Source organism: Cervus elaphus, chromosome 20 (assembly GCF_910594005.1).
Source record: "Cervus elaphus chromosome 20, mCerEla1.1, whole genome shotgun sequence".
Taxonomy (NCBI): Eukaryota; Metazoa; Chordata; class Mammalia; order Artiodactyla; family Cervidae; genus Cervus; species Cervus elaphus.
Window position 1 is genome coordinate 38,731,208 of NC_057834.1, and position 24,389 is coordinate 38,755,596.

The 24,389-nt window shown below is 52.6% G+C and overlaps 4 protein-coding genes and 1 long non-coding RNA gene across 14 annotated transcripts; 2 read left to right on the forward strand and 3 right to left on the reverse strand.

The window, feature by feature from the left end:
- LOC122677542 (lens epithelial protein) lies at window positions 1-907 on the reverse strand. The gene is made up of 2 exons (XM_043877677.1): window positions 458-907; window positions 1-368 (listed from the first exon to the last, which is right to left on the reverse strand). Exon 1 carries the CDS (start codon window positions 775-777, stop codon window positions 511-513), a length of 267 nt encoding a protein of 88 aa, XP_043733612.1. The 5' UTR covers window positions 778-907; the 3' UTR covers window positions 1-368; window positions 458-510.
- Window positions 908-1,212: 305 nt separating this feature from the next.
- FLAD1 (flavin adenine dinucleotide synthetase 1) lies at window positions 1,213-7,300 on the reverse strand. Of its 6 annotated transcripts, none has more exons than XM_043877673.1 (8): window positions 7,219-7,300; window positions 6,425-6,649; window positions 4,246-4,990; window positions 3,188-3,335; window positions 2,649-2,747; window positions 2,381-2,570; window positions 1,550-1,623; window positions 1,213-1,430 (listed from the first exon to the last, which is right to left on the reverse strand). In XM_043877673.1, the coding sequence occupies exons 2-8, from the start codon at window positions 6,503-6,505 to the stop codon at window positions 1,295-1,297; spliced, it is 1,473 nt and encodes a 490-aa protein (XP_043733608.1). In that variant the 5' UTR covers window positions 6,506-6,649; window positions 7,219-7,300; the 3' UTR covers window positions 1,213-1,294. The 6 variants fall into 6 exon arrangements, 5 of the variants coding, with proteins under 5 accessions (XP_043733608.1, XP_043733607.1, XP_043733611.1 ...); XM_043877672.1 differs by lacking the exon at window positions 7,219-7,300 and adding an exon at window positions 7,122-7,202; XM_043877676.1 differs by lacking the exon at window positions 7,219-7,300 and adding an exon at window positions 6,843-7,115.
- LOC122677543 lies at window positions 4,824-5,667 on the forward strand. Its single transcript, XR_006335829.1, has 2 exons — window positions 4,824-4,963; window positions 5,474-5,667. It is a non-coding gene; the product is annotated as an uncharacterized LOC122677543 (long non-coding RNA).
- A 2,186-nt stretch (window positions 7,301-9,486) lies between the features above and the next one.
- On the reverse strand, window positions 9,487-13,410 carry CKS1B (CDC28 protein kinase regulatory subunit 1B). Its single transcript, XM_043878959.1, has 3 exons — window positions 13,254-13,410; window positions 10,638-10,765; window positions 9,487-10,013 (listed from the first exon to the last, which is right to left on the reverse strand). Exons 1-3 carry the CDS (start codon window positions 13,310-13,312, stop codon window positions 9,961-9,963), a joined length of 240 nt encoding a protein of 79 aa, XP_043734894.1. The 5' UTR covers window positions 13,313-13,410; the 3' UTR covers window positions 9,487-9,960.
- Window positions 13,411-13,649: 239 nt separating this feature from the next.
- On the forward strand, window positions 13,650-24,173 carry SHC1 (SHC adaptor protein 1). Of its 5 annotated transcripts, none has more exons than XM_043878956.1 (13): window positions 13,650-13,803; window positions 17,266-17,433; window positions 17,991-18,061; window positions 18,582-18,645; window positions 18,804-18,923; window positions 19,197-19,250; window positions 19,441-19,492; window positions 19,665-19,791; window positions 20,742-20,940; window positions 21,027-21,096; window positions 21,178-21,312; window positions 21,477-21,715; window positions 22,533-24,173. In XM_043878956.1, exons 2-13 carry the CDS (start codon window positions 17,269-17,271, stop codon window positions 22,659-22,661), a joined length of 1,425 nt encoding a protein of 474 aa, XP_043734891.1. In that variant the 5' UTR covers window positions 13,650-13,803; window positions 17,266-17,268; the 3' UTR covers window positions 22,662-24,173. The 5 variants fall into 5 exon arrangements, with proteins under 5 accessions (XP_043734891.1, XP_043734892.1, XP_043734889.1 ...); XM_043878957.1 differs by lacking the exon at window positions 13,650-13,803 and adding an exon at window positions 14,635-14,783; XM_043878954.1 differs by lacking the exon at window positions 13,650-13,803 and adding an exon at window positions 14,635-14,779.
- Window positions 24,174-24,389: the final 216 nt, after the last annotated feature.

Consider the following 24,389-nt stretch of genomic DNA (forward strand, 5'->3'; position numbering starts at 1 on the left):
TTTCGGTCTCAAGGCCTGTTTATTATACATATAGTTCAGTGATTCTCAAACAGAGAGACTGGGGGCAGGCCATTCCTGGTATTGGGAGGGTATGGTAAGATCAGCCATCTGGGCCAGCAGGCTCCCCGAGCCAGACTTGGAGGAGCGCCAGGTCTGCTGCAGTCTGACTGGGGTCCTAGCCAGCGGGCCAAGCCCCTGTGCACCAGAGGTGCGCTGGCGGTGGGGGCTGGGAACGGAGGCCCAGAGACGAGGCAGGTCTGACAGATGGCACAAACTCGAAAGAGGATAGCACTTCACTCGTTGTTTGTGGCCCATCCTTGGTCAAGCACAGCTGGCCCCGGGAGTCTTGATGGATGCTGAACTGGGTGCTAGAAAAAGAAGAACGGGAAGCTGAGAGGCAGGTTCTGCCACAGAAGTTGCAGCCGTGCCTCCTGTCTGTCTGCCCTACCCTGCCCACCTGAGCGATGCCGGCCATGGTGCCCGTGGAGTGGAGGCAGGTCTCTGCCACCGTTAATCCAGCAGCTCCTTGATACACCAGCAGCAGAGGAGGATGTAGACCATTTCCTTCAGGGTCCGCTGCAGGCCCTCCCACCCTGTACCCATCTTCATGATGGGAACCCGAAGTCCAGTGTCTCGCAGGACCCCTCCGAGGGAGAAGGGCAGGGCCTGGGCTAGGGGCTGTGTCCGGGGCTGCATGTGGGCTGCAGCTATGGAAGGGTGTGGGAGCTGCGTCCAGTGCCTTTTATCAACATTGTCCCCACCCCCTTCAGACCTCATGACTGTGGGCACAAGGGCCCCAGGGTCTAGCACAGGGAAGGTTCTGGGCCGGAGAATGGGCTGAGTCAGCCCCTGTGCCCAGGGATGCTGGGATGGGGTTAGTAGGAGGGCCCGGCCACTCCATCTTTCATCCTCCACGGCCAGGCCAGCTCAGCTTCCCTTCTTCCAGCCTGGGTCCTGAAACCCTGGGTCCACTGCCTGGTTGTCCCTCCCCCCTCCCCCCAGGGTTGGCACTGCTCCCTGTTTCCGCCCTCTAGTGGGCTCCTGATGAGACTGGCACTGAAAATCATCAGTGAGAGCTCCTTCCCAGCCTGTGCTGCCCCCACCATCCCCCTTAGAGTGAGCACTGGGGGCTCCGAGCTGCCAGGGCCTGGCTTCCTTTTGCTTCTCCCATTCCCTGAAGCAGGAAGACAAAGGCACAGCCAGAGCCACAGGCACAGGAGAGGTGGTTTATTGACAGGTTAGACCCCAGGACGGCCTCCTTCCTTCCCGCCTTGAAAAGGGCGGGAGTGGGAGGTCATGTGCGGGAGTTCCGCTCCTCATCTTCATTCTCAAGCAGGTAGGCTGGACGGTAGGTGGGCTGTCCTCCTGGGCTCAGGCACTTTAGGGCTGGGTTCCGTACCGTGTTCTCCCGGCTTCCCAGTGACGTGTAGCTGGGTGGGGGGTGGGGTGGGGGTGGTGGAGAGTGTGGTGGGTTTCTGATGGGCTTGGTGTTCCCAATCCCACACACTCATGTCTTCCACATGCCCGTCCCGTTCCCCCAACACCTTACCCTCGGTCATACAGGATACAGTAGGGGACAAACAGTTGGCGCAGGAAGTCCCAGATGTCTCTGTAGGTCCAGTCCTGGGAGGCCAGAGTCAGAGCAGACTCACAAATACTCCCCCTCCAACATCTATCCTCATACCCCTGGGAAAGGGCCTATCCCGGCTCTTCCGCTCCCCTAGCCTCTGAGGGAGGACCTGCTACTAAACTCTCTGGTGCATCTTGCTCTGTGTACGCCAATCAATGAGAGAAACCATCCTGTCCCCTCTCCATTCTCAATCCAACCTCCACTGACATGTAATTTCCAGGAGGAAAGGGAGAGGCTGTTCAAGGCTATTTGTGTAAGCTTGTGCTGTCCAGTAGAACTATCTGCAATGATGGAAATGGTCTATATCTATGCTGTCTAACATGGTAGTCATTTGACATAAGGCTAGTACAACGTACAACTAAGGAACAGAAGTTTGAATTGTATTTAATTAAAAAATTGAGATATAATTCACAAGCAATGATATTCATCTTTTTAAAGTATACAATTCAATTTTTTAAAGCAATATGTATTTCATTTCAATTAATTACAATTCAAGTGTAAATAAATGGCTCACGGCTACCATATTGGACAGCACAGGTCTAAGACACTGTTCGGTCCACAATGCTTGCCGTTGAATTAGTGCTCAATAAAACCTGATCAAAAGGCTGAATGAACAAATACCACTGCCTCCCTTGGCTGATGGGCCATTTCATCTAAGCCCCAGGGTCTAACCCTCCCACCCCAGGAAGCCAGGGTGCAATGACTGAGAGGGGACAGGAGACTGAAGGTGGTAAACCCCCTTCCCCATACCAGGAGCGGGTTGATGCGCATGAATGAAGGCCAGCCTGGGTCAGTGGGGCTGAAGGGGCAGAGGCTGCAGGAGTAGGGGTCAGTGCGGCGGGTGCCCATCAGCACCGCCTCGAGCTGGGGGTGCTGCGCCTGCAGCTCACTCAGGGCCTGCTTCATGTCTCCCTCAGCCTCCAGCACCTGCAGATTGTACCTGAGGAAGAGCGCCGGGAGTCAGGAGTGGGCCCTGCCAAGCCCCTCTGGGATCCCAAATCTCCAAGGCCCCTGGTACCTCTTGATGGTGTCCTGTAGAAACTGCTCCAGCTCAGGGAAAGGGGAGATGCTGCGGATATACAGGATCTGGAGGGGCTCCTGAGCATCAGGGCACTTCCTGGGGAGGGGGCAGGATCCATTGGCTTGCCAGGATGGGCAGGGAAACGCTCCCCAGAGAGCTTGCTCTGTTCCCTTTGGCCACTGGGATAGACACCCTCTCCTCCTCCCTTTTCCTCATCCTTCTCATCTGAAGGGAAGAACCCATTTCCTCTGGCAGGCCCACTCAGATCTCTCAAATCTGGAGCCCATACTCATACCTCCCCGACAGGACTGTGACCTCCCTGTGGTTGGGGAAGGTGGCTTGCACATCCATACCCAGGGCCAGGCAGGTGTCAGATGCTCAATAAATATGGGGAGGAAAGGAACTGAGAGGTCACTGTGGCTACCACCCTGCCAAGCCCCACCCAGACACCCCCCTTCCTTCCTGCTTCTTAGGATGGGGAACTAGCAAATGGGGCAGCTGTATCTCTGGGGTCTGCCTCCAGGGGGTGAGCTCACCTCTGCACTGCGGCGTGGAAGAGGTGCAGGAGGGCAGTGCAGTCCTTGCCCCCGTTGAAGCCCACGCAGAGCTGGGTGAGGCTGTATCGAGCCAGGGCAGTCTCAATGGTCTGGAGGGCGCCTGCCACCTTCTCCCCCAGAGAAGACCCTGCCAGGCAGGCAGGGAAGAGGGCATCAGTTAGATACATGTGGCTGTCAAAGGGCAGGGGTGGCCAAGCTGCCCTTGCTTAAGCCCCTATCTTCCCAGTGTTCAATTCCTTCATCTGCCCCCTGCCCGCCATTGAGCCATACCTCACGGTATTCTTCACCTCAGTGTATTCCCTCTGGGGGTCCTGGTTTCTTTTCATTCTCCTAAAGCTCCTGCTGTTTCCTTCCCTCTTTCACACTGTTTCCTCTTGCTCATCTCCTGGTCTAACCAAATTCTTCTTGCGTGTGTGTGTGCTAAGTCGCTTCAGTTGTGTCTCTTTGTGACCCTACGGACTGTATCCCGCCAGGCTCCTCTGTCCACTGGATTCTCCAGGCAAGAATATTGGAGTGGATTGCTATGCTCTCCTCCAGGGGATCTTCCTGACCTAGGGATCGAACCTGTGTCTCTTAAGTCTTCTGCATTGGCAGGGGGGTTTTTTACCACTAGCGCCATGTGAAAATCCTCCTTATCACTCAGCTTATATGTCAGTCATGCAGGGAAGCCTTCTCTGACCCCAGATCAAGGCTAATCTCCCTGCTGTGGAAACCCCCTCATCACTGACCCCTCATGCACAATTACCTTTTTTTTTTTGCACAATTACCTTTTTAACATCCCCCTCTCCTGTTAAATAAAACTACTTGTCCAGAGCAAGGGTACCTCTGTCCTGTTGAGCTAAACCCCCAACACCCAGCACAATGTTGCTGAAAGGAGGTACTCAATTGATGTTTATTGGAAGAATGAATGAATCTGCTGTAGCTATCTTCTACCTTCTCTTGGATCTGCGGCAAGCCTCCAACAGCCCACCACTCCTAAGACCTAGGGTGGCACCAGTGGTCTGGTGCCTTCTGCCCCTTCCCCAGAAGGCCCCTACCTGACTCAGTGAGTTTGTACACGGCCTCACCGGCCTGCTCCACGGCATTGGGCACGTAGGGGACCACTGATCCCTGGGGCAGACGGGCGGTCAGGTAGGCCAGGCATTCCTCCAGGGGCCCTTCTTCCTCCGAGTCCAGTGTCAGCTTCACCTGATAGTAGTTGCTGCCCCAGTCAGGGTAGGAACCCAGGCCAAGCCTGCGCCCAAAATGGGCCTGGGCCTCAGCCAGGATGGGGGCGATAGAGGCCTCGTTAGCTGCCACATACATTTCCCGCAAGTGGAACTGAACAGCTGTGTTTTGGAACAGCCCCTTCAGCCCTTCCAGCACCCGACGCAGCAGCTCCGGAATTCCCGGGAAGAGGTAGACATTTCGGACGGAGACTAGTGGGAATCGGAAGGGGTGGCCAGTGCGAGGATCTGTGCCATAATGCAGGCGGGCAGAGGCAGGCACCCGCGACAGTTTCTCCCAGCCCGCCCCTCCTAGGGCCTTGATGGCCGCTTCCAGCTCAGGGTGTGGCTTAAGCTCGTCCCCAAAGGCCTGGGCCACTGCCTCAAAGGTCACATCATCATGTGTGGGGCCGATGCCCCCTGCTGTGAGGACGTGGGTGAAACGGCTGGAGAAAGCTGTGACCTCAGCTGCGATGGTGGCTACCTCGTCGGGTACCACGGAGACTCGGCACACCTGGACCCCCAGGGAACGCAGTGTCCGGCACAGAAAGTAGGTGTTGGTGTCTTGAGTGTGTCCCTGGGAGATTGGGGGTGGGGAAGATGAGCGTGTCAGTGCTGTGGGGATGCAGGGCAAAGGAGGAAGGATCAAGCTGCAACTGCCTGCTGACGGAGCACTCTGCTCTTTGGGGGACACCCACTTCCAGCAGCCCACAAGCCCACACTGGGCCCAAGAGTGGGAAAATCCATGTGAATGGAGTCAGGGGTAATGTGATCCACCTTGGGCTTCCATCTCTGCGCCTGGACCTTGACCTCCTCTTTGCTTATCGATTCAATTATCAATTTTATGTGGACCACTCATCCACTTCCTTATCAACCCTGACAGTTTCAGGCCCCTGGCCCCAAGTGCTTAAGGGCATCTTCAGATTCCTGGCCGTTGTCACTTTGGTCAGTGGCATCCTCAGACACTGTCTACAGCCTGTCAGGCCCTTCATGCTGTCAATTCTACTTCTGAAATGTCTCTCCATCTGCTCTCTTCTTTGTTCCTACTGCTACCAAACAGGTCCTTGGCACTTTTCACCTGGATGGTGGCAACAGACCCCTGGCCAGGCTCCCAGTGTCCTGCCACAGCACTCTGCCCTAGGCCTCCGCAGCAACCTTCCTAACATGTCACTGTGATTGTGTCACTCTTGGCTGAAAAGTCGCTTGTTATTTCCAACCATATACAGAATAAAGTTCAAATTCCTTTACAGAATATTCAAGGCTGTGTGTCTATGGTGTGTACACACGCACTCTTCTTTTCTAGCCCCATCTCCTTCTATTTCTCTACAGAGTTTAGTGGTTAAGGTTGGCTCTGGTGTAAATGTGACTCAAGTTGGAATCCCACCTACCACTTACTAGCTGTTCAGGGAAAGCTTCTCAGCCTTTCTCAAGCCTCAGTCTCTATCTATTAATTGAGATTTGTAATAGAAGTACCCACATCATAAGGATAAGGATTAGGAAAATCATATATGTGATGTAATACAAGCACACTGCCAGGCCCTAGTAAGCACTCAATATTACTATTACAAACCTGATGCCCACCATGACCTCTAGTGAGACTTCCCTGATCATTCAGAAGAGATTTCCCCCTTCTAGTACTTTCCTTCTATCTCTCCTGAATGCTTTGGATCATTTTTCCAAATAGGTTGGACATAACTCTGAAATAATACATGCACCTGTACCTCCTATACATGCTGGACTCCTTGTCATTTCTGTAAAGGTCCTCCTCCCCCTACCATACTGCTTGGCAGTTTGTAGGGACTTTGCTACAAGTTTTTCAACAGAGTAATTGAAAAAATAAGGGTCACTTTTCCTCCAATATCTTGGACTCACTCCAGGGCCCTACTGCAGCAAGAGGGCTCCCACCCTGGTTCACCCTCCCTCAACAGAACGTGGAGAAAGCTCCCAAGGACCGGAGAATGCTACCACCGCCCCCCCCCCCCCCCCCGCCCCCGCCCTGTCCCAGACACACCTTGAGGATCTCATCTCCAACAATGATGATGCCCGCTGTCACGTTGCGCCCTGGCGGAGGTTCAGAGGCCCTAGATGCCATGGTCCTGCCTTCTCTGCCCCTCTGGAAGGCCCTCCAGTAGCCACCCAGACCCCCAAATAGGGGTCGCAAGCACTGGGGGCCCGCCAGGTCTACAGGGCACTGGGGGTCATAGCTTGGGAACAGGGATTCCGGGGTGGAGGGAACCTGGAGGAGCCAGAAAGGACAATGGGGAAGAGGAGGAGTGCATAGTTTTCCTCATCAGGCCCTTGACAATCGACTCCTTTATCCCTGTCCGTTTAGTAAACGTGTTCTTAAACTCTAGCCCATACCTCTTTTAATGTCTTCTATGCTCCGTCCTAGTCTCCTTTATTAAAATGTCCTTCTCTCCCGAACCTACCAGTTAAAAATGTCTTCTGCCTGCAGAGCTCGGTTCTTCTAGGGTCGGCTCTATCCAGGGCATCTGCACTTTTATATTTATATGTTTCTTCTCTTTGGGGCACCTGTCCCTTTAAATGTCTACCTTATTCTGGGCCTTGGCCCCTTTAAATGCGTTCCCTCCTTCCACCACCGACCAGAACTCAGCAGCCTTCTTCTGCAGTCTTCCACACCCTTTCTAGCCCAGAATCCTGTCTTTTCCCGCCACGCTTCAGACTGCTGAGCTCTTCCAGGTTCTCACCTGCCTCTTGCCCCTTCACCGGGTCTTTCCCTCTCTCCTTTCCTCCTGTCTCGGGGCAGCTTCCGTACTCAGAGTCCCGCCTCAGACTTACACTCACCTCATACTAATTGGTTATTTTGGCCGTCGCTCAGACTACTTTTATGGGTCCATTGGTGTAGTCGACTATCGCTCGCGAGCCTTAGCCAGAGGGCGGGAGTAGTGCTGGGTTGTTATTGGCGACAACCACGTGGCCGCCCTCACCCGGAAGCGAGGGGGCTGGGCCTTAGCCGGGGGGCGGGGCTTTTCTCTCAGGAAAGAACCTGAGGAGTGGAAGGAGCGGAGGGGACTGAAGGGGCTCTAAGGTGTTTGTGGTGCTCCCCTCTGGTGCTGGAAGTAAAGAGATGCTTGACTCTAACCTCCGCTCAGTGTTCAGATTCTTGCGTGCACATACTATCTGTTATTCATGAACCATGACTCTGAGGGGTCAGGGGCTGGCACTGCAGGTGGAAGTTGGACGGACACCAAGAAAAATTGTCAGGATTGCCTGTGAGCTAATGAGATCCTGGTGGTGAGCTTTTATTGTGTGGAACTTTCATTTGTCTCTCTTATAAACGATAGAGCTAATTACTTCAAATTTTTGACAACGAAGTCTTGCCCCACCTTGTTCCAGATGGTGCTTTAAACAACCTCTCCCAGTTAATTGGTCTTGTAGGTACAAGTGAGGGCAGAGACAAAGGGAGGGCCACATGTCCACTTTGGATTCTCAGCTTCCACTTATTTTACTTGTCTCTGGTCTAAAAGTACTTAATACTCCTACCAATCTTCTGGGGGCCTTTTTAATATGCTGATTAAATCTACAGGGTTCTGGCCGTTTGGGTGGGGCCAGAGGTCTGCATTTAACAAACCCTCCTGTCATCCTGATGCCATTGCTTTTTGTAGTAAAGGTCTAAAATTTTCATGTGGAGAACTACTGAACCACACCTGCCTCATTTTACTCTCCTAAAACCCCTCTAAGAGAGAGATGCCCATTTTACAGATGGGCAACAGGCTCAAATAGGTGACGAGATGCCACATAAAAACCACAAAAACACTACAGTGAATCATAGAGTCAGGCTTCTAGAACCTTCAAGTAATAAGCCCAGTTTTGTTTTGTTTTTCCAATTAAGGGAGTCTCAGCTCTAAAAAACAAACTTGGGCTTTCCTAATGGCATAAGCCATATGCTACAGTATCTTTCTTAATAATCATGGTGATATTTGACAAGCCCCTCCCTAAAATGCCTCCTCCCTACCCCTCAACATCAGCTCCGAGTCTTTTAGTGGGTTCTCAAACTTAAGTGTGCACCAGAATCACCTAGAGAGCTTGTTGAAATGTCACTGTGTCCAACCAACCCTCAGAGTTTGATTCAGTAGGCCTAGGGTGGAGTCCAAGAACGAGCACTTCTAAGGAATTTTCAGGTGATATTGATGCTTCTGGACCAGGGACCACACCTCTACTGCTGACTACTACTGCTCTAGGAATAAATGAGTGAAAAATAAGAGAAAGTGGGAAGATTAATCTCCCTTACTTAGCACTACTATTAAAAGTAGAAGGTAAGCTATTATTTGGCAAAATGTTTCTTAAATAGTAACAGTTTACAACCGTTTTCTCAAAGCTCAGTGCAGTAACTACCTGTTTAAGAATGCTTGAAATCCCCTTATCCAGGCCATACCCCAGACCAATTAAGTCAACTTCCCTGGGAATGACTCCGGTGATTCCAATGTTTGGCCAAAGTGAGAACCACTGAAAACACTCCCAAACCACTCTGTGGAGTGAACAGGCCATAGGTGTGCTGGAGCCTTAGGCTGGTCAGGAAGTGGAGTATACTAGCAGCTTGTGACCCTATGGACTATAGCCCGCCAGGCTCTTCTATCCATGGAATTCTCCAGGCAAGAATAGAATACTGGAGTGGGTAGCCATTCCCTTCTCCAGAGGATCTTCCCAACCCAGGGATCGAATTTGGGTCTCCTGCATTGCAGGAAGATTTTTTTTACCGTCTGAACCACCAGGGAGGCCCCAAAAACCCTTGTGTGCCCTTCAGAAAAATCAGACTATGTTAATGGCAGTACCTGACCATAGAAAACAACTGATTTGTTTTGATGAGATGATGTTGTCCCTATATATAACCTCTCTTAGGCCTGCAATTAGAGTGAAATATTTCAGTAGATATTTGACAGCAAAGTCTACTTAAAGTAGATTACAAACCAGTTACTTGAATGTTGAAACAAACCTCAATGTCAACAAAGAGCCGAGCTTCATTATCTTACTGAAGGGCATATAACTAGAACCATGATAGTGAGGGTGATGCCCTGAGAGAAGGGGGGAAAAAAAACTTTAACAATTAGAGAATTAGATTATAAAAACGTTCTCTTTAATCAAGGCTTTTAACATGGAACAGATTTCTTGGAATAAAATGGAAAGTTTCCAATATACTGAAACATAAATCAACATACACACAACACCTGGCAGGAAAAAACCAAAACAGCCAAGTTTACACAATCCCTGTAATAGCCGTGGTCTTATTCTCAGATGCTTTCTCCATCTGTCAACCGTGTTCTGCTGGATTCAGAGCTCACGTAGATTTTGGGGGTCACACTTAGCTGAGGCTGCAACCCAGAGAGCACTCACTCATCTAGCTGGGCTGTGGTCCTTCCTGTCAGTTCTGCTCAAGAAGCAAAGCAGTCACCAGCACATTCAGTGTATTGAAAATCCTTTAAATATCAAAGTGAGAAACAAGAAGGCAACACAATAATGTCATCAGGAAGATGTTAGCAAGTGAGGACAGCTGTGTAAAGCTTGAGGCTGAAAAGTGGCTCCTCAGCTTCATTTCTTTGGTTTCTTGGGCAGTGGCCGCCGGAACAGCAAGATGTGAGGTTCTGAAAGAGTGAGTGAGTGAGTGAGATCTAAAGAGTAAGTAAAATCACACCATCCTATGCACAACCTATAGTGTATCCCACTCCCACTTCCCAGCTATCACCACTTAGATCTTTGTAACTAAACGAAGATTTAAGCATATGGCCTTAGAAGCAGACCCAGAAGCCTGGCTTGTGTGCCAAGCACAGAATTGTTAATATCGGTTCTCTTGCTAAGTTTCTATAGCCCCAGGGTGCCCTTTATTAGTTTTGCCTGGTGGTTTGGTGTCTGGTGCCTTATCGAGAAATATACTTTCCTTTGTTTATTTGGAACACACCTCAAAATTCACTTTCTGATGGAGAATGAAGAAGAGGCCATAACCTCTACACCAAGATATATGTGGCCTTTAAATATATATATATGTATATATATTCTCTGACTGAATTAGAGATTAAAGGAGTTTTGTTTTTTTCCTTTTCCCCTCCAGTGACAGATTGTATCTGAACCTCCCAGATACTTTATTTCTTATTTTTGGTCACTCCTGTTTTTCTAGACAGCTGGTGAGTTAAGAAACCAGTAAATCATCCCCGCCTATCATTCCTTCATTTCCTTGGTCCTAGATGGTTGCTTTCTGCCATTGCACTGACCTGGTTCATGGATCATATAATGGACCCATCCCTGACTCTGCTGAACACCAAGATTCCTCCATTCAGATTCAGACATCAAATGCGTTTTAGGGACCAGCTTGGCTATGTCCTTGGGCAACATGACATGCCTGTAATAGAAACATGGGAAGGTGGGAAATTTGTATCAGTACTGGGTACAATCTATCAGATGAGGGGGCCAGCAGGTAAAGCCAAGACAGACAAGAGAAACCAGTTTGTAACGGCAGGGAGTTTATAAAATCTTACTGCAGTGCAAAGGCAGCTAGAAATAAAGCCCAAGTTATGGGCCAAGTTACATAAATTCTCACGAAAGTATATTAGTAAGTACTTATTAATGAATAACACCCATGAATGAGCGCCAAAATCCCAGGCACTGATGATACATTATAGTCCTCTAGTTGATTACTCTTAAATAATATAACGGGAGCCCCAGACATACACACATAGTGTTAATAATTAAAGGTGGTTCTGAACAGGGTTGTAAGTAAGGGAGAAAAGTGATTTCAGAGAGGAAAGGCCTATCAGGGAGTGCTGTGTGGAAGAGCCAGAACATAAAATCAAATATATGGAGAAGGAAATGGCAACCCACTCCAGTATTCTTGCTTGGGGAATTCCATGGACAGAGGAGCCTATCGGGCTATAATCCATGGGGTCGCAAAGAGTTGGACACGACTTAGTGACTAAACAACAACAAAGATATCTATTTATACTTATATAAATTTCTTTGGCCTATGTATAAAAATGTCCATAATCCCCTCCCTTATTTTTAAGTTTTACAATTTACAACTTTACAAAAACCTGAAGGCAAACAAATTTTTCTCATAATCCATTTGGTTACTAAATCTGAGATGACCTGAATTTATCTGCTGGTGAAATAAAGGCTTTTTTGCCCGCCCCCGCCCCCAAGAATGAAACAGAAAAATCTTATCTTTTAAAATCTATCCTCAGTTACATTTTTCAACTCTGAAAGGATGTGCCACGAGACTTCTTTGGGGGGAGACTCCATGCTTTCCTAACCAAGGATAAGTCTCCTTTTATAGCAAAGAAATTACTACTTGAATTGGGGTGACCCAGACTTGATTTTGTTCAGTGAAACTGTATTGAATGCTCTCTCTGTGCTAAGTAAAAGGGACTGCACCCCTCCAGCCCCCCGAGGGTCAATTCTAGTCTAAATGTCTGAAAACAGCTTACATCCTAACAAGCCCCTGGCATAAAGACTGGCTTCTAGGACTATGTAGACCAAAAAAAAAAAAGAAAAACCCAAACCTTTCCTTAAATTAAATATCACTGCCAAGACTTACATCCTTCAGAGGATGAAACTAGTGATGTCTCCCTAGCCCTGCAAATACATTTTAAGCACATAATTTTAGTTAGCCTAGTTCAGATGTAGAGAAAAACAGCTGAGGAAAAGAAAGTTAATTGGGTCCAAAACAGGGCTGGAGTGTTTTGTTTTTTTTTTTTTTCTTTTGGTCTGGATCGTAGTTGCAGCATGTGGGACCTAGTTCCCTGACCAGGGATTGAACTCAGGTCCCCTGCATGGGGAATTTGGCGTCTTAGCCACTGGACCACCAGTGAGATCCCAGAGCCAGCATATTTGTCAGCATACACCAAGTTCTCCAGAAGGCTCAGAGCCCTGCACTAGGCTGAAGAAACACAAGAAAATCAAGCCTCCAGTTGTTTTAACTATTAACGCTTACTACAGATTAGTGGAGTGCCAACATTTGTAAAATTCTTTGTCTTGCCTTATTTTCTAATCTAGAATTATGGACTTAGGGTTTATCGAATGCAAACTCTGTACGGAGTCCTTTCTTTATAATGCTTGGTAAATCCTACATGCTTCCACCACAACCTACCTGAACATAGCTCTATCATACCAATTATCTTCTTCTTTCTGAAGCCTGTCAGTATTTCCACATATTTTTTAGGTCTGTTGAAAGCAGGGACCATGGCTTATCCGTGTACTTTAGCAGAACACCTGAAACCTATAAACACTCCATAATTGTTTCCCAAGTAGATGCCCTTCAAACATTCGACGGTAATCTCTTAGGGCCATATTAAGTCTTTCCTCAGTGTTCCTGGTCAGTTTTATTCCATTCCAGTTCCTCGAAGCCCCCCTTCCTAAAACAAATCAGACAACCACGCCCCTTTCCCATGGATTAATAAGCAATACCCAGGCTCTCTTAGAACTCCCCGCACTTTGAAGACTCGAGGAAAATTCAAGCTTCGCCTTTGCCACCTTCTCCCATAAGGCTCTACGGTGTGGCTGTAATACAAGCAGTCTCAAGAAGGCAAGTTCAGTTTACTGAACTGAGGTGAGAGAATGGTCCAGAAACCCGCAAAGCTGAGGGTGGTCAGTATTCTAACATTCGAACACTCTAACCACGACCACCCACGCCTCCTTCCAAATTCGCTATCACTTCAGGGTTTTTTTTTGATTGCCCCCTACCTTTCGCGCATGCGCTTTACACTCAACACGCCCATTCCCGTTAATCTCCCGCGCATGCGCTAACTCTGCTGCTTCAGTCCCCGTTACCAACTTCTCGTGCCCTCAGTTGTCAAAACTCACGACCTTGATATTGCCCCCGCGCCGGCACTAACCGGTACTCGAACTCCTCGTCGTCGTATTTGTCCGAATAGTAAATTTGTTTGTGCGACATGATCACTCTGCCTGAGGACCTTCAGCCCCGCGCCGCCAACCTCCGAACAACTCCCAGCAGCACGCGCTCCCACCCTCTTTGGCCTCGCTTTCAAACACGCCGCCTGCGCTTTCTATTGGTCCCTCTGACGGAAGGCGGGACAACCCCACCTTCAAGCCTCCGATTGGCTTAGATTTGCTTCTACTCAAGTCCTTATTGGAATGAACATTGCTTAAGAATTGGCGTGAGTAAAAAATAGGCTTTTTATTGGCTATCACTGCCACTGTGCGCGTCCTCGCGCTGCCATTGGTTGATTCGGGAAAGTGGGACGGGTGAAGGAGGGACAATGAGGTAGAGGGTCAGGGGTTAGTGAGGCCGGAAGTGAGTGCAATAAAGTTTCTCCAGGGAGGCTGGGCCCGGGGAGAAAGTTGGAGCGGCGACCTGAGGAGGCAGTGGCGTGATCCGGAACCAAATCGGCCCGCGGTGCGGTGCGGAGACTCCATGAAGCCCTGGTGAGTTGGGACATTTTTCTCCTTAGGTGACCCACTCCTCCACCCCGGAACCCCTCTCCCGGGACCCTACTTCCGGTCTTCATTTACAAGTCCCGCCCCCTGCGACCCCCTCCCCGGAAGTCCCACCTCCCAACTTCAGGGGGCTCTCCGAACCCCGACTTATTTTCTGTTTATTGTCCCCAATCCTACCCTGTCGTCCAACTTTCCTGGAAGTCCCACCCCCAGACATGCTTCCAAACCCCTGCGTTAGTCCTTCCGATTCCCCGAAACCCCGCCTCCTCGAGACGATTCTCCGCTAATCCCTGTCTGTCAAAAGCCTAGCTCCCAAAAGGGCAGAACCCTGCTACTCAAAAAACTATTCGAATTCGTGAGGCCACGCCTCCCTAAGGGTTCCGCCCCTTTAGAAGCCTCGCCCCTTCCTTAATCCACGTCGGATCGTCCAGAAGCCTCGCCTCCTGGGAGTCTCCGGTGCACGCGTCTTGAGGGGCCACGCCCCTTCAGGAGCGTTATCCCGGTTGGACCCTTGTCATCGCCTCAGGAACTTTGTCTTCAATCCCAGAAACTTCACCTGCTTGCGCTTCCTCGTTCCTTTTCTCTTTGGTGCCCTTGGCTTAGTTTTCCTGAGCTCTTAGGCTCAAACTGGGTAGGAAGTCAAAAGTTCCCATCTCTGACTCTGAGGAGTAAGAGATTAGAGGCAGCCCCTTTCCTCTCCCTTAGCCCGTTCCAAGGGTGGACCTACTTGAAGGGGGCTGGACTTGGGGTTTGGCACGAGAGTGGGAGGGAGACTTGCTCATAGATTCCCTGCCCCACTCCCTGAGTTTCCCTTCCCAGGACCGACTCCACCCCAGAAACAGCTGTTTGTCTCATACCTGTACGACGGGAGCTGGGTAGGGCCGTGAATTTGTCGATGTGTGACATGTGGGTGTGACAGAAGAGAAAGTTTTCTACCACCTGAAGACGGTGGCTTGGAATGGGTGTAGGTAACAGTGTCCTTTTTGCTGTTTGATTTTTTTTTTTTTTTAAGGGACTCTTCAGGCCCCACCACTTCTCTGGGGGAGGGCTCTTCCCCTCCCCCAAACAGTTCTAGTCTGGGCATTTCTCCTGGTCCTGCTTGCCCAGCCTTCCCTGCTGGAAACATTCCTGAGGCTTTCGCCATTTCCTGCTACTTTCCGCCTATCTTGCCTCCTCCTCCCTGCTGGGCTGAGAAGCCACATGTATCTTCCCCACACCCAGTCGTTCAGATTCCCAGTTGCAATCTCCTTTCTTCCTCTGTAAATTTAAACAGCCCTACTTCCTCTCTCTTTTCTAACCATGCCCACACCTGTTGGTCATTCCTTGTCTCTGGATTCTGCAGGCACCCGCAGAATGCCCACCTCTAAAGATGAGGATATCCTGGTGTGTGTTTGTATGTGTGTAGGGGGGGCGGTGAGGCTTTGGCAGAATACTTTCCTCATTCTCTCTGTTTCTGAGTTCTGAGGCCTTAGGAAACAGAGTGATAGATTTTCTTCTCAGGAGTGGTGCATGGAGTGGTAAAGCTCTCCTGGGTTGAGGACTATGGGGGCGGTGATAAGCACAGTATCTAACATGTTTTAATTGTCAGGGTTGTTAGTCACTGTAATCATGATAATTTGCATTTTTAAAAATATTCTGAAGTAAATTTAAAGATAGGCAATTCTGAGGTGAGCCTGGTGAGGGTATATGTGTCTTTTACTACTACTTTTTTTGGGTTGCTTTCTAACTTCCTCTGTGGCCCCCTGGAGCAGAGCTGTGGCAGGATGCTGTGGGTGGAAGGAATGAGTTTGGGACTGTTCCCTGTGTCCAGCCTCAGTCCTCTTCTGGCACCCCTTTCTTATGAGCACAGATTTGTCTTCTGCCCCTCTGTCCCTTCCTGGCCACTTCTCTTGGAGAACTGTTGCACTGCCCCATCTCCTCCGGCCAGACTCTGCCCTTGGTATGAGGGGCATCATGCTCCGTGGTGGATACCTGCACTTTCCCTGGTCACTACTAAAGAGGAGGGGTATGTGTTCACCTGCAGGTCTAGGGATCTGACCTTAGTGTCAATGCTCTGGCCACCCCCCACCCCTTCTACCCTTGACAGCTTATTTGCCATAAAAGAGGGGGGCAGAAGAGTACTTGGCTTGGGCCTCTGCTCCTTGGCATGGTAGGCGCCATGCACGGAGAACAAGCCTCCACCGAACTGTCCTCTGCTCCAGCTCCTGCCTGGTGGTTCCCTGACGTGCCACCAGGTTGGACTTTATTCCTCTTACTTTTAACAGCTTTGCCTTTCCTCTTGGCCCCTCCCTGCATCCACTGGGACCATGTCCTTCCTTTTCCCATTTCTTTAGCTCTCTCCACAGCTGTGATAGCCAAGGAGGCTAATGGCCCAGGCTCCCTGGGGCCACCACCCCTCTGTGGGGCAGTGGTGGGGGGTGGCTGGGGCTGGAGGCTGAGGGAATTTGAGTGTTCAACCAGGACAGGAAGGGAATTGCTGAGCTCAGGGATCCCCTCCCTTTCCCACCCCCAACTGCCTCTGTTTCCTCCCTCAGCCTACCCCCCACCCCCCACCACCCTCCCTCAGCTTCCTGCTCCCTTTGGCCTGCCCTGTCCGGTCTGGATTGATCCAGACCTCCTCTTATCGCCCTCCTTTCCTCCTCACTCCTCCATCCTTCCCTCCCACTCCCACTTTACTCCTCCCCCAATTACTTGTTGTTTGTACGGTTGGGTGGGGGGATCAGGCAGTGGGGCATGGATCGCTCTGCCAGGCAGCGAGAGTTCTGGGTTGGGGCAGTGTTGGGGGCTCAGCCCCTCAGAGCCTGTGAGTCAGCACTGTCCTCGGGATTGGTCTCTCCCCTTAGCTCCCCGCCCCTGGGGAGGAGCCAGGCAGCTCTAGGTCCAGCCTGTTCTCCTCTCAGCCTGAGAAGAGGCTCCACGCTGGGCGGGGATGGGGCCTGAAACTGTCTGGGTCTGAGCCGGGGAAGCCAGAGCTACTTGTCCCTCTCCCTCCCCAGGACCCTTGAGATCCCTGGGCCATAGAGGTCCGATCAGGCTAAGGGCCTGGGATGCCCCCTGCCTGGCCCCCTTGCCCTGACTGGCAGGGGGGCCAGGCTGGGCAGCAGCCTCCCTCTCACTCCAGCCATGGATCTCCTGCCCCCCAAGCCCAAGTACAACCCACTTCGGAATGAGTCTCTGTCATCGCTGGAGGAGGGGGCTTCAGGGTCCACCCCACCGGAGGAGCTGCCATCCCCATCAGCCTCATCCCTGGGGCCCATGCTACCACCTTTGCCTGGGGACGACAGTCCCACTACCCTGTGCTCCTTCTTCCCCCGGATGAGCAACCTGAAGCTGGCCAACCTAGCTGGGGGGCGCCCGGGGCCGAAGGGGGAGCCAGGAAGGGCAAACGAGGATGGGGAGGGGATCGTAGGGGCAGCCATGCTGGACTCAGGCCCCCTGCCCCTCCTCCAGGACATGAACAAGCTGAGTGGAGGCGGCGGGCGCAGGACTCGGGTGGAAGGGGGCCAGCTGGGGGGCGAGGAGTGGACTCGCCACGGGAGCTTTGTCAATAAGCCCACCCGGGGCTGGCTGCATCCCAACGACAAAGTCATGGGACCCGGGGTTTCCTACTTGGTTCGGGTGAGTGAACATCCTCCCTCCCACTCCCTCGCGGACCTCTCCAGTTCCTCTGCTTACTAATAATCTCTCTCCTTTCCCCTGCTCTTCCCCAGCACTCCCTTGATTCTGGTGTCCTGTTTCTTAAACCTTTCTTGCCCCTTCTCCAATTCTCTAGCCTCTTCCCTTCCAGCTCTGTCTGGGGCCCCTTCCTTCTTGTGACTCCCCTACCCCCACCCCGCCAGGCTTAGCACAAAGCCCAGCACAAGCCCTTAGTGAGTGTCGGCATGAGTGACTCTTGACTATCCCCTCCGGTCTCCTCCCCGCTTTCTGGAGAGGCACTCCATCCCACCCAGTGCCCATCACTCCTCCCAGATTCTCTTCCCACAGGCATGAGGTCTGCCTAGCTTGCCCTTCTCTCTTTGCCCCTCTTGTCCTGCATGTTGTGGGATATATCCATGGGCAGTGGGCAGAACTTCTTCATCTTTACTTCCCTGAGGGACCAAGGAAGGAGAAGTCCTAGGGCCCTTTGTGAAGAGGTGGGGGGAGGTGGCTTACCGGTGTCCTGTCCCTCCCCTCAGTACATGGGCTGTGTGGAGGTCCTGCAGTCAATGCGCGCCCTCGACTTCAACACCCGGACTCAGGTCACCAGGTTAGTGGGGGTTGGGGGAGGAGGGTGGCAGTCCCAGGATTCACGAGGGGTGGGGAGAATGGGTCACTTGGTGGTGGTGATGGCTTTTCTTTGGGTGGTAAAGAGGGTTGAGAGAAAGTTAGGGAAATGAGTCTAAGTCTTAATGTAAAGGGGCAACTCTGACCTGGCTCCTTCTTATTATCCAGCCCCGGGAATTGTGGGGGAGGTGGCAGAGGCAGCTGGCAGCTAGAGCTGGAGTGGAAGATGCGGGTAGATGGAAGGTTGCTGCTGCCTTTGGGAAGGGGATGGGACATTTGGTAGCTGGAAGAGGGTGGGGCCAGACCCATTGAGGCCCTAACCCAATCAGCCAGGAAGCGGCCTCTCAGTGTCATCAAATATTAAAGGCCCTTAATTCAATCCACCACGACAAAGAGCCTGGAGTGCCCCTGGAGTCTGGCCTGGCCTTCCCCTCCCCCAGCACTGTGGCAGTCCCAGCCGAGTGGGAGGCAGGCTCTGGGTCTGAGTATCCCTCTTTCCCCAGGGAGGCCATCAGTCTGGTGTGTGAGGCTGTGCCGGGTGCTAAGGGGGCAACAAGGAGGAGAAAGGTACCTGGGGTCGGTGGGGCTAGGGATGCTGGGAGATGTGGAGGAGCAGGGGGAAGGCTAGTATGGGGCAGGTGGGGAGAAGTCCGGAAGGCAGGAGTGTGGGGGTTTCCTGGTGTGGGGGGCCCCCCAGCTTCTGAGACCCTTGGGCCCTTCCCTAGCCCTGTAGCCGTCCACTCAGCTCCATTCTGGGGAGGAGTAACCTGAAATTTGCTGGAATGCCAATCACTCTGACCGTCTCCACCAGCAGCCTCAACCTCATGGCCGCAGACTGCAAACAGGTTGGTGGGGTGAGGCGGCAGGGGGGTGGGCAGAAACATTGATGGGAGGGCTAAACGAGAACTTGGTTATGAGGGCAAGGCACTGGTAGAGAAGGCCTGGGAGCAGTAGAACAGTAGGGAAGGCAGAGATGAGGAGAACATGCGTTGAGAAGCCAGAAGGATGAGACTGGGACACCAGGGTCTTGGGCCAGTGGTGGGTGGTGCCCAGTGGACCCTGAGGCTGCCTGATGCCCATCATTCCCTTCCTTCTCCATCCTCTGCCCTAACCCTCAGATCATCGCCAACCACCACATGCAGTCCATCTCGTTTGCATCCGGCGGGGACCCGGTGAGTTGGGGAATGGAGCTCAGGTGGTGGGAGGAGAGTAAGGGGCTAGGGATTGGGAGGACACTGGCAAGAGAAGCAAGCCTGCTAGGACTGAGGCAGTGTCTGAGAAAGACTGGGCTTGAAGGGGTCAGGAGTGGTGTGGGGCTGTACAGTTTAGCTAACTGGCCTCTTCTGACTCTTTCCACCCCAGGACACAGCCGAATATGTCGCTTATGTTGCCAAAGACCCAGTGAATCAGAGAGGTGAGGTGTGAATGGGGAGCACTGGGTGGGGCTGGCTGTCCAAGGGGCAGGTGAGCAGGACCCAGGGGGCCCTCATGCCAAGGACAGAGGCCGAGGGCCCTGTCTGCGCCTCCTCCCAGCCCCACAGTCCCCCCACCGCCCAGCTCCCTAATAGCCTCTGCTGCGCCCCCAGCCTGCCACATCCTGGAGTGTCCCGAAGGGCTCGCTCAGGACGTCATCAGCACCATCGGCCAGGCCTTCGAGCTTCGTTTCAAACAGTACCTCAGGAACCCGCCCAGGCTCGTTACCCCCCACGACAGGTGCGTGGGCAAGGCGGTGGGGGGTGGGTAGCCCCCTCCCAGGGGCCCCAGACCAGAACTGGAAAAGGAGGCCTGCTCTTCCCACACTCCAGCTCAGAAAAGGGCAGGGAAGGAAATAACCTGAGTGCCCCTGCTTCCTGCTATTCTTAAGTTTCCTGTGGCCGGCAGGAAGGTGTTCCGTGGCCCTGCCCGCTGCAGGGCCAGCTCTTCCCGTCGGGTGCCCGTGGCGGAGCTGCAGTGCAGGACATCCAGCTCTTCCCTGGCTAGATGGGCTTCTCTTTTCCCAGCCGTCTCGTTTCTGGTCTGTCCTTTTGTGCTTCTCTCCGTATGTAGTTTAGTTCTTCACATTCTTGCCTCTAGAAGCCATCGAGAATTTGGGTGAGGGAGGATGGCTCTTTCCTGAGATGGTCACATTTCCCACCTCAGACCAGTAGGATTGAGTGTTTAGAGGAGGTGTTAGAATATTCTGGAGCACCCCCTCCCTGGTACTTGGTGCTCCCGCTCCCTCTTGGGAGACCGCATGACGACCAAGGGCATGATGTTAAGTCCAAATCTGACTTGACATTCTGCTCCACCAGTAGTAGTGCTTGTTCAGTCGCTAAGTTGTGTCCAGCTCTCTGTGACCCCATGGACTGCAGCACGCCAGGCTTCCCTGTCCTCCACTGTCTCCCGAAGTTTGCTCAAACTCATATCCATCTAGTCGGTGATGCCATCCGACCATTTCTTAGTTGTGTGACCAAAATCTTTTTATCCCTGATGATCATTTTCCTCACCTAAAAAACTGGAGAAGGAAACAGTATCTGCTTTATCAGTTGTCCAGGAATGAAATGATTATATATGAAACACCCAGCCTCAGGCCTACCCCTCAGGGAATGCCCAATACGTGACCGCTGTTCTGATCTCCCTCCGTCCTGCCATCCATGCTCCTTTCTCCCTCCTGTCTCTCTCAGGATGGCTGGCTTTGATGGCTCAGCTTGGGATGAGGAGGAGGAAGAGCCCCCTGACCATCAGTACTATAATGACTTCCCGGGGAAGGAACCACCTCTTGGGGGTGTGGTGGACATGAGGCTTCGGGAAGGAGCCCTCCCAGGGGCTGCTCGACCCACTCCACCCAGTGCCCAGACCCCCAGCCACCTGGGAGCCACGCTGGTAAGTTGCTTGGATGGAGGCGGGCGGGGCTTGGATGGGAGCAGCTGGTTAGGGCCTCTGGCCTCACTCTGTCTTGGTCCCTTCAGCCTGTGGGGCAGCCTGCTGGGGGAGACCCAGAAGCCCGCAAACAGATGCCGCCCCCACCACCCTGCTCAGGTACGAAGGGAACTGAGGGGGCAGAGTGGGGACTGAGAAGCCGGGGGCGGGGGTGGCACTCTAAAGCTTCCGTTTCCTCAGCAGGCAGAGAGCTCTTTGATGACCCCTCCTATGTCAACGTCCAGAACCTAGACAAGGCCCGGCAAGCAGGGGCTGGGGCCGGGCCCCCCAATCCTGCCATCAATGGCAGTGCACCCCGAGACCTCTTTGACATGAGTGAGTGTGCCTGTCGCCTTTCTGTGTCTCCGTCTTCCCACTTGGTTCCTCCTCTTCTCCTGCCTCTCTGCTCTTTCCTTCCTGGCCTCCCCTCCCTAAAGGCCTGGGTCCTGAGCATAGGGTTGTGTCAGCTGCCTCTCCTAGCCCTCTCTCTGTATCCCCAGAGCCCTTTGAAGATGCCTTGCGAATGCCTCCACCTCCCCAGTCAATAGCCATGGCTGAGCAGCTCCGAGGGGAGCCCTGGTTCCACGGGAAGCTGAGCCGGCGAGAGGCCGAGGCACTGCTACAAGTCAACGGGGACTTCTTGGTGCGGGAAAGCACGACCACGCCGGGCCAGTACGTGCTCACCGGCCTGCAGAGTGGGCAGCCAAAGCACCTGCTCCTGGTGGACCCTGAGGGTGTGGTGAGTGTGGCAGGGGTGTAGGTGGGCACGGCAGAAAGGAAGGTCCAGTATCCTACCTGTGGCTCTGTTCCTGCCTCACTGCTTCCTTGACTTTTGTCTGCTGGGCACCTCTGTCTGGGCCTACCCTGTTCTCAAGGTGTCTGGCATCTCCCTCGTCTAGTGGTTTAGGGTTCCTTCCCTTCTCACATCCCTCACCTGAGCTGTATTCCCTTCAGTCCTTGCCAGTCCCCCAACCTTATGCCCTCGAGAGCTAGAAAGTGGTCATCTTACTAGTCCCTCTTTTGACAAATAAGGAAACCATCCTTCAGAAGTTGTAGTGTTCTTTGTCAGATGTCTGGAGGCTAAATATCCCAAAACTTTTCACAGGATGAGCCAGGGGCCTCCCCAGCTCCTCCAGACTCAGGGATCAGACCAGAGTCCTGTCTCCTGTCTGCACTGCCTCCTGCCCCTCATAACTTTGGTCTTGTTTCTACAGCAATCTCAGCCTCCTTTGCGTGTCTGTTTTTGTACTGTGCATCCTCTTCTGAGACATAGCACCTTCCTCCAGGTCAAGGAAGGAGTAGCTAGCCTTCAGTTTCACGACTTCTGGGCTGATGTCTGTTCTGCCTTTTCCCAGTTCACTGACTTGCCCATTCCCACAGCTGTCTCCAGCTTCTCTTTCTAGAGAAGCCTCAATGATCAGGACCGAGGGCCCTCCCTCTGCTGCCATCTTTTTCTCCTGCCTCAACCCTCTTGAATATCCCAGCTTCCTCGGCCTTGGATATAGGCTTTATCTGACCCTTCACCTGAATTGACCTTCTCCCTTCCCACTCCCCAGGTTCGGACAAAGGATCACCGCTTTGAAAGTGTCAGTCACCTCATCAGCTACCACATGGACAATCACTTGCCCATCATCTCTGCGGGCAGCGAACTGTGTCTCCAGCAGCCTGTGGAGCGGAAACTGTGACCTGTCCCAGTGCTCTCTCAGAAGATGCCCTGCGGTCCCTTCCACCCTGTTCCCTGACTCTTAGGACCTCACATGGGAGTGTTCATGGGCTTGCCCTTGTGTAGGACTGGGGATACTGTGGACACTGGGTTCAGCATGCAGCTGAGAGAGACGGTTTGAGTCAGGAACCAGGGGTAGGGTCCTGCTTCTCCCCAGACCTCACCAAAGTATTAATGTACAGAGTGGCCTCCTTCCCTGGGCCTTGCCTGTGCCAACTTGATACCCCCTTCCCCAAGGTGGGTGCTGGAGGCCTGGGCAGGATGCCTCCTGGTGATGGAAGATGTTCTGTGGTGATAGGCCCTGCGGAGCAATCACCCTTCCAGGGAAGGGGAACTGAATCATACCTTTCGTCTACCCCTGGGCTCAGGGTACCCCAGACTCCTCTCAACAACCCTCCCTCCCAGCGTTTAAACTTTGTGCCTTTGACCATCTCCTAGGTCTGAAGATATTTTATGCAAAGAGTTCTTGGGCCCCTGAAGTCAAGGATGGGGCTGCTGACAGCTTCTTGGCTTCTGGGACCCGGGCCTGTCCTTGCTCAGCACCTCCTCCAGTTCAGGTGGGGCAAACAGAGGCGGGAGTAGCAGCTGCCCCTCTTCCTGGGATATGCAGCCCTTAGAGACTGCCTCAGAGCCCCGCTCTCAGCCAGAGGGGAGATGGGCCCCTCCTTGCTCAGTGCCTCCTGGCCGGGGCCCCTCACCCAGGGCTCTGTATATACATTTCGTAAGCCCACCCCTCCCATGTTGCATGCATGTTATACTCTACAACCAAAGTTCAGCCCTTCCTCCTGGCCTCTGTCCTGCCTCCCCCTGCAGGGGTGGTGGGGGGATGACGGAGCTGTCATCCCAACAGGAATTTGTAGAGGTGGGAACAGGGGCATTGAGACTTTAAAGCAGTAGACAATCCCCAGATACCATCGGTAGGTTTGGAACTGCGTTTATTTTTTATTTTATATGCGTATATTTTAGGGCTGTAGATTTACTTTCCTAATTTGATTTCCATAGCTTATTCCTGAGCACAAAATGATAATAATCGATGACATTTATACATCACCTCTTTGACTTTTTCAAAGCCCTTTTACGACTATTGGCATTTTCCTCACCCCGGCCTGTGGGGCAGTTGGAACCGGTAGCATTATCTTTTTCTACCAGAGAGACCCAAAGAAGTGGAGTGTAAGCTAGGACTAGAGAAACTTGGCCCTCCCACCGCGAGGCGGGGAGGCAGAAGTTTGGCTGTTAGTTTCACACGAGGCGAGGCGGGGGGTCGCGGTTATTGAATCCCTTCTCCCTTCTCCAGGCCGCGCCCTGCAGCAGCAACAGAGGAGCCGGTCCTGCTCTGTCTTTAGGCCTTGTAGATAAGGGAGAGTGGACTATCTAAGTCCTCGCCTCCCTTTTTTTCTTTTCTTTTTGTTTGGATGTTTTCACGGGTCTCACTTATACCAAAGGGAAAGAATCATTAAAGTCCATATTTCTTCTACCTCGGCCTCTAGGTCTCTGTCTCAGCTTATTGTTGGCTCTGGGCGCCCCCCACGGCAGGAGGGGAGGCGGGAGGCCGGACTCGGACTCGGCCTCACCTGGACTCGCTCGGGTCGGGCTCGAGTGAGAACTTAGGGATTAGCGTAGGAGGGTGCGGCGCGGTGGGGCGTGCGGGGCCACCATCCCAGGGGATGTTCATGTCTGCAGCGGGGACCGA

Coding starts and splice junctions, on each gene's coding strand:
- LOC122677542 (XM_043877677.1), bottom strand. CDS start 777: ATGAGGTCTGAAGGGGGTGGGGACAATGTTGATAAAAGGCACTGGACG.
- CKS1B (XM_043878959.1), bottom strand. CDS start 13,312: ATGTCGCACAAACAAATTTACTATTCGGACAAATACGACGACGAGGAG. Junction 10,766..13,253: donor GACGAGGAGTTCGAGTACCG/GTTAGTGCCGGC, acceptor TTTCTATTACAG/GCATGTCATGTTGCCCAAGG. Junction 10,014..10,637: donor TTATATGATCCATGAACCAG/GTCAGTGCAATG, acceptor TCACTCTTTCAG/AACCTCACATCTTGCTGTTC.
- SHC1 (XM_043878952.1), top strand. CDS start 16,939: ATGGATCTCCTGCCCCCCAAGCCCAAGTACAACCCACTTCGGAATGAG. Junction 18,062..18,581: donor ACCCGGACTCAGGTCACCAG/GTTAGTGGGGGT, acceptor CTCTTTCCCCAG/GGAGGCCATCAGTCTGGTGT. Junction 19,792..20,741: donor CTCGTTACCCCCCACGACAG/GTGCGTGGGCAA, acceptor TGTCTCTCTCAG/GATGGCTGGCTTTGATGGCT.
- FLAD1 (XM_043877673.1), bottom strand. CDS start 6,505: ATGGCATCTAGGGCCTCTGAACCTCCGCCAGGGCGCAACGTGACAGCG. Junction 2,571..2,648: donor CTACAGGACACCATCAAGAG/GTACCAGGGGCC, acceptor GCTCTTCCTCAG/GTACAATCTGCAGGTGCTGG. Junction 1,431..1,549: donor TGTATCCTGTATGACCGAGG/GTAAGGTGTTGG, acceptor CCCCCCACCCAG/CTACACGTCACTGGGAAGCC.